At 46.3% G+C, this 7,553-nt stretch overlaps 1 protein-coding gene across 1 annotated transcript in view; it reads right to left on the reverse strand.

Annotated features, from left to right (window-relative positions):
- TRIM41 (tripartite motif containing 41) overlaps positions 1–7,548 on the reverse strand; it is a 9,856-nt gene extending 2,308 nt beyond the window's left edge. The window contains 4 exon segments of the mRNA XM_010846479.1: positions 119–141; positions 685–915; positions 2,861–2,956; positions 6,739–7,548. Of these exon segments, the coding sequence (XP_010844781.1) occupies positions 119–141; positions 685–915; positions 2,861–2,956; positions 6,739–7,548 (1,160 nt within the window).
- Between the last annotated feature and the right edge of the window lie 5 nt (positions 7,549–7,553).

Genomic DNA, 7,553 nt, shown 5'->3' on the forward strand with positions numbered 1-7,553 from the left:
TCCAGGAGGCAGAAACTCAGGTCCTGGGGAAGGAAGGAGAGGAGCGGGATATCCAAGAGATGCAGGGATGGGGAACCAGATGCCATTGGGTCACAAAGGATAAAGGGTGAGAACACACCTATTGAAAGTCTCCTTGATGTCCTGGGAATAACAAAAAGAGGGAGAGGGAGAAAGAAACAGAGAGTCAGCTGCACAGGGATGGTTCCCTTCTCCCCATCTGATTCCAGCCAGAGAAAGAACTTGAACTTGGACAGTGAGAAAGCACATACAAGGCCTTCAATAAGCATGCATCCATTTCAATCACCCATATGACTCATTATGCCTAATTTAACCCATCCTGCTGTGAGCCCAACAGAATTTACAGCCCCAGTAAAAGAATTTTCACAATATGACTTGGTCCTATTTTTCAAGATGTTAATGTCAAAAATTCTTTTCCAAACTCTTAAAATCCTTTTACAAACTGAATCTTCATTCTTTTCATTAGGTACAATTATCACACACCACATTCAGTATCAATCAATCTGTCTCCAGCCTCAAAAATTCGGGTTAAATCACTGTGGGTTCCTCCCAATGAGAAGAGAGGTAGCTCTGGACAGGTGTTTGGTAAGCACCACCTTTTACAGCAGACACAGGGCTGGGGCGGCGGGGGAGTCGGGGGTGGACAAGGAAGGGGCCATTGCTTACCTGGAGTAGCCGCAGGCCCCCTTGCTGGCTTCGCTCCTGGGCCTCAGCCAGCAGGCGGCTCAGCTGAGCAGCCTGCTCTGAGAGGCGGCTGGCCGCTGCTCCTGCACGCCCCAGCTGAGCTTCGTGCATCTCTCGGAGGCGCCGCTCTAGCCCTGCCTGCTCTTCGGCCAGAAACCGTGTCAGCCGCCCAAATTCTGAGGCCACAGCTGCCAGCTCTGACTTCATCTGGCTCTGGGATGATGCAAAGGGGATGGTGGATACCACCTCAACACACAGAAACAAACCTCCAATTTGGTAACTGCTGCCCCTCAATCCAAGGCAAAGGAGCCCTACATTCTGAATGGAAAAGAGCCCCTGACCCCTTCCCCATCTTCTGGCTTTAGCAGGCTTTAGCATGCTCCTGGCACAATGGTCCCAAACCCACCAACCACTGCCTGCAATGCTTATCTCCACCTTGGCTACTTGACTCTTTCTTCAAGTCTAAGCTTAAATATTCCTGAGAAATGTCTTATCTCTCTTCCAGATCTAAATCAGGGTTACTTATATAAATATCTCCTCGTGGCATATGCCTCAATTTGAAAGGTTATATTTACACTGGAGTATCTTTTAAAATCCTCTTTCCCCACTGCTCTGTAAGCTCTGTTACCACAGGGTCCTCAGACCCTGGAACAGTGCCGACTACCGAGTAGGTGCTTGGTGAGAAGTTTTTGAAATAAAAAATTCAGGAATCAAGATACAAAATCAGGGTCCTGGCTATTCCACTAATGACCATGGGAAAGTCACCCAATCCTTCTGGGTTAGATGTCAGTAAATTTTCCATAAAGGGTCAGATAAGATTTTACACTTTATGGGCCATGAGGCAAAATAAAAAATATTATGTAGATAACAATAATATATAAAGAGAGAAGACCTCTACCCATTGCCACCCCATTTGCCTCGGCCGGGCAACCCTGGATGATCAGCACACTTTTCACCCAGATATAAGCTGGAGATATTCTTAAGGGTATGTAAAAAGAGTTAAAAGACCAGAGTGTGGAGGGAAGTCCTGGCTGGTCGTGTGTGAAGAAAATAGTTTCACTCTCTATCCCAGTGAAACTCAGTTCCTGACACCGCTGCACCCCAGGAGCCCAAAAATCTCAATTTGGGCAGCAGGCTAGAAACAAGAAACTCCCTGACTCCCAGACTCAAGATTCCTACTAGGTGCCCAGCAACAAAGTCCCTAATGTATAGGTGGCAATGAATGAGCATGGGTCCTGGAAAGTGGCAAGGCTCAGCCATCCTGCCAGGATGGCAGGCACTAGAGAGATGGGTAAAGATGTCAGATAGGAGGGATGCCCTGGCTTGGTGTCCAAAGCTCATTGCCAGGTCATTCCAGTGCCTGCCAGCTTTACAAAAAGAGGCAGGAGTAAAGGGCTGGAATTAGGGGGGAAATATTTAAAAATACTCCATGGGGAGGGGTAAGCAATAATGAAAAAAGGCTGAAAAACACCAGACTAGAAGATAATAGGTCTCTGCAATGCTGACATTCCTCCACTCATGTTCCTCTCACTTATGCCTTGCCCACCACCTGACATCTGTCTTGGAGCCTGGAGCTTCTCTGACAGCTGATATGTGAATTTTGCATTGCCCTCTTCTGTCCTCTGTGCTATCTGGAGTGATAGTATGGGGCAGCAGGTCTAGGGTTAAGTGTCTGGGATGGTAAACATGCTCTGCAACCTTGAGCCAGGGACCAGCCCTCTCCAAGCTAAACCTATTTCATTCCATTTTGGAACCTAGGAATAAACATGCCTCTTGATTTGCTAAGGCTTCCCTGGTGGCTCAGATGGTAAAGAATCTGCCTGCAATGCAGGAGACCTGGTTTAAACCCCTGGGTCATGAAGATCCCCTGGAGAAGGGAATGGCAACCTACTGCAGTAGTCTTGCCTGGAGAATTCCATGGACAGAGGAGTCTGTTGGGCTACACTTCATGGGATCACAGAATCGGACATAACTGAGCAACTAACTCTTTCTTTGAGCTGCTAAGACACCTCTCCTCACAGACACCCAAGGTGTCTACTTCTCTCCCAGGGCTTGGCTGTCCTTCTTCAGAGGATCCAGTCACCACCTGTGAGAGCCCATCTTTCCTGCTCTGGTTTAACCACAGAACCAGTCAGCCCTGTCAAGGACATTCACTCACCTTCAACTCTGTCACCCGCCTCTCCTCCTTGGCCTTCATCTTCTGCACAGCCTCCAGGTGCTTCCTCAGTGGTTCCACATGCCCCTGCAGTTTGGCCTAAAGAAATGGAGAAAGGAAAGTTAGAGGTCTTGGATAGGAGAAGCACCTGCCCTCAAAGGCCATATCCCCCATTCTCCCTGCAGTGGGTTGGGCTCAAAGCCTGATACCCATTACAGGTATTAAATGAGCATCAAATTCCCTTCCTCCCCTTTCTTCTCTTCAGATGATGACAAAGGCTTTCAACCCTCCTCCTGAACTCATGTACAAAGTCTGCAAGTTAAGATTCTGGGACTTCCTTGGCAGTCCAGCAGTTAAGACTCTGCGCTTCCACTGCACAGGGCACAGGTTCAGTCCCCGGTCAGGGAAATAAGATCCTGCATGCCACTCGGCCTGGTCAAAATAATAAATAAAGTTAGGATCCTGATGACTACACAGCACCACACTCAAGAGCTGGGAGTGAACATGGCTTGAGCCCCTCAATGCACAAAGTCTTTCCATATGAATGCTCTTACATATGGTCCCTTCCTCCTCATGAGCAATCTTCCTCATAATTTTCAACTCTAAATACTTTTCTGATGATTTTATGCCTATGCTAAAAATCTTTCAACAGTTCTCCATGACTTGCAATATATGAGGCTCTCATTGCACCTTCATTTCTAGCCTCCCCTCCTATACCTCCTAAACACAGAATCTTTAGTTTTAGTCATAAAACTTCTAGTCTTTTCCTGAGCGTAATTCCATACTTTTATCCATGCTACTCCCTCTGTCTGGGACTGCCTTCTACACTTAGCCCAAGGCATTCTTCCTTTAAAACCCAGCTACCTGTCCATGCCCCTGATGCTTCCCACCCCCAACTTCCTCTGTGATCCCAAGGAACATGAATACACCTTTACAATACTTCCCTGCACTGTAATCACTTACATGTGTTCTGTCCCTAGGACACACAGGCTCATGGGAGCACGGACCCCACTTATTTTAATTTCTATGCTTCTCTCCCACTCAATTACTTGCTAAATGGAAAACAAATACACTCTCCTCCTACAGTTTTAACTTGTGCAACGAAAATGCACTTGAGCTCTGTGTTCTAATCGTTTGTAACAGAATCTTGTGCTTTAAAGACCAGAATGGATAAGCCTGGTTTTTGTGCCCTTTCCTTTTTTGTGCCTTCTACTACTTCTGCCTTTCAGCCTCCTTTTCCTTGGGGGGTGATACAGCCTAGAAGAGCTCAAGCCTAGACTCTGATCTGAACCTGAATGCAGGCAGGTGACCATGCTTCAAGTTACCTCATCTTAAAAAGGAATAACAGAATCTACCTTGTGGACACGACGCTTAGCACAATGTCTGGCACAGAGCAAAAGATCAGTACTAAATGTTATCTACAATTCCCTACCCAGGCCTAAGCTTCCAATGACAATCTGATAATGACCCTTGATCTAAAGAGGTTCCTGACCCAGAGCACAAAAGGTAGTCATTGCAAGGTTAAAGAGTTGAAAAAAAAAATCGTAATAAAATTACAATCCATAACATAAAAATAGCATAAACAACACAAAAATTTGCCTTTTGCTATTATTTTCTACTTTTTTCCAGTAGGGTCAATAATTTCAACTCTATTAATTCAACATTTATGCTTATATTTCTCATTTAATATTCTTCCTAAATTATGGACAAAAAATTCATACACGAATCCAAATAGAGTACCATTTAAGAGAAATTTTCAAGAACCTTTAACTTTTTGAAGCTTTATATCACTTGTGCATTATTACCTATTCAATAAAGAAATATTTCTACAAAACAACACTGTGCTAAGCTAGTGCTAGTTAGTGTATGTATCTGAAAAGAAACTACCTGCCTGTAAAATACCCTGTAATTTAGAAGAGACTCAAATTAGTCAATAAAACTTATGTATTTATATTTACTGATCAGTTAATGTCAGACTTGGTGTTTAGTGGCCTTTTCAAATTGCAGAGCTCTACTGGGCTGGCATTCAACAGCTACGGCTAACACAAATTAAAATCCAGTTTCAGAAGCTCTTCAGAAGAGTTCTGCAAGGAGAGGGTGGAGAAGGGATGGAATGCCCCATGGATATGCCACCCTGGGATCCAGTTAACAAAGTGACTACACACTGATGGGTACAGGTAACTAGAAGCCAAGAGGATACAAAAGGGAAGGACAAAAGGAGCTCACAATGTCCCCTAATGTAGGGCCCAAAAGGCAGGTGGTAGTACCAGTGCAGTGATTTCCATAGTAGCCTGGGCTTCCTAAAGATAACCCTCCCTGTCAGTGGTTCAGAATCAATGATGGTAGGGCCCACTCTACTTCTGAAAACCTCCACTAATAACTGGAACAATCAGCCAGGTTTGACAATCACTCTGTGGGAGGAACAGTTACTTGTCATAAGGTGTGTAGGTTTGTCTTAACTGTACATACCACTTCCAGCTGAGAAGCTCTAGACATCTTACTCTAAAACTGGGGTAATGATAATAAAACCCAAATGAAGTTACTGTACAAATCAGGAGAAGATTATGAAAACACAAGCCATGAAACAGAAAAGCTCTGTGCAGACTACACAGAAGAAGCTACCCTCTCCTCCTGGTTCCACTTCTACAAACCATCTGGCCCTTCGGTAAATGTTATTTCTACCAGCTATCTCACACACAAATCTCCTTTACCTGTGTCCAAAAAGATACTAACTAAATTAGAATTAAACTTCGAGAAGAAAAGTCACATGTCAGAAAAATCAAACAACAGACACCTAATAGTGGTGATGTTATAAACAGTATAGGCCAGGAAAGGCGGGGTGGGGTGGGGGGTGTAGTTACTAGTAACTGTGTGGCCCTGTGTGTATATTACTTACATCTCTCTGGTTCTGTTTCCCTTCCGTTTCCCAATCTGTAAAACGGGAATACAAACCGCAGCAAACACACGGGGTTGTTTTCGATTTTAAATGAGACAGTCCATGAAAAAGTGCTTAGTACAGTGCAGGGGTACATAGTAAGTGTAGAGTAAATATTAACTTTTAATCCTGCAGAAATTAAAGTTCAAAGACATTCAGAGACTAAGGGCCAGATCTTCTGACTTAAAAGCCTATCCCTCTTTTCTAAATACCCAGGAAAGGTAAGAAGTCCTGGCCAGTACACCAGAATGATTCAGATCCAACAAAATTCCTCAAGGGGAAAACAAAGCCATATCTTGGAGTGGGTGGGGAACCCATTAGAACAAGAGCAGAGCATATGAGTCTAATACTAGTAGTTAGTCAATATACACTTCTGTTCCTCAGAGCACTTTATTATTTGAGGCCCAAGCTCTTTCCTAGAGAAGGAAATGGCAACCCACTCCAGTATTCTTGCCTGGAAAATTCCATGGACACAGGAGCCTGGCAGGCTACAGTCTATGGGGTCGCAAAGAGTCGGCCAGGACTTTGTGACTGAGCAAGTTCTTTCCATTTCTAGAGGTTTTAATCAAGGATAGAGTTGTAAGAGTCATTCACAGTTAAATAAGACTGGTGGTAAAGCCCTAAGGGCTTGTCACTTGCATTTCTATAACTTAGGGACAGTGGAAGTGCAAAACAGCAGTGGCTTTTCCCCAAAAGACAAAGTCCAGTGATATGACATCACCAGATTTCGTTTGAGGAAGCCAGTCTTCCCTGGTCTTCTTCACTGTGTCTACTTTGTGTCCAGGATCCTTCTCATTCTAATCATCCTGGTGCCAGTAAGTGCTTAGGTAAGGACAATCAGCTCAACAGTACACGAGGCTCTCTGAACGGGAAAGACACCATCTCCTTTCCCCAGTTCCTCTTACTTCTTCTCCACCCCAACTAAACTCCCATCTTCTACTCTCACCTTGTACTCCTGCACCACCTCCTCCAATGGCACCACGCTGTGCTGTTTGTGGTTCCTGGATTCTCGACATACCACACAGATGGCCTCTTCATCCACCTCGCAGAAGAGCTTCAGGGCTTCTTGGTGTTTGGGACAAATGCCCTGCTCGTTCCCACGGCTCCCCCGACCAGCGGTTGGGTGCATCTGCCGAATCACCTGGACCATGTTGGCCAGCTGCAGGTTGGGCCGGAAGCTCCGCCTCGGAAAGCTCTTGCGGCACTGAGGGCAGGTGAAGCACCTCCGAGGAGTTGGAGGCGGGGGCAGTGGGGTGACGGGATCTAGCTCCTCTTCCTCGTCCTCCTCCAGCACTTCCTCCTCGTCCTCCTCCTCCTCTCCCCTCAGGTCCTCCTCCATGTCCCCCAAGTAGTAGTCCAGGTCTTCCTCCTCCTCCTCCTCCTCCCACACGTAGTCCATGTTGTCCCAGTTGGATCCGCCCATGCCACTGGTCCAGAACACACCCTCTTCTTCCTCCTCGACCTCCTCCTCCATGTCGCCCTCATAGTCTTCATCGCGCATGGGGGTGTCCCAACCCCCACCGGCCCCCACAGCCTCCACTTCTTCCTCCTCTGCATCCTCCTCCTCTTCCTCCCGGTCTAACTCTTCTCTATCCTCTTCATCCTCCCCTCCCCACAATTGGGTTACACACACTCGGCAGAAGTTGTGCCCGCAGCCGATGGACACGGGGTCCGTGAAGTAATCGAGGCAGATAGCGCACACCGCCTCCTCCTGAAGGGTCTGCACAGGGTTGGGTGCCATGGCAACGGCAGCCATCTTAA

Source organism: Bison bison, unplaced genomic scaffold (genome assembly GCF_000754665.1).
Source record: "Bison bison bison isolate TAMUID 2011002044 unplaced genomic scaffold, Bison_UMD1.0 scf7180017864238, whole genome shotgun sequence".
NCBI lineage: Eukaryota > Metazoa > Chordata > Mammalia > Artiodactyla > Bovidae > Bison > Bison bison.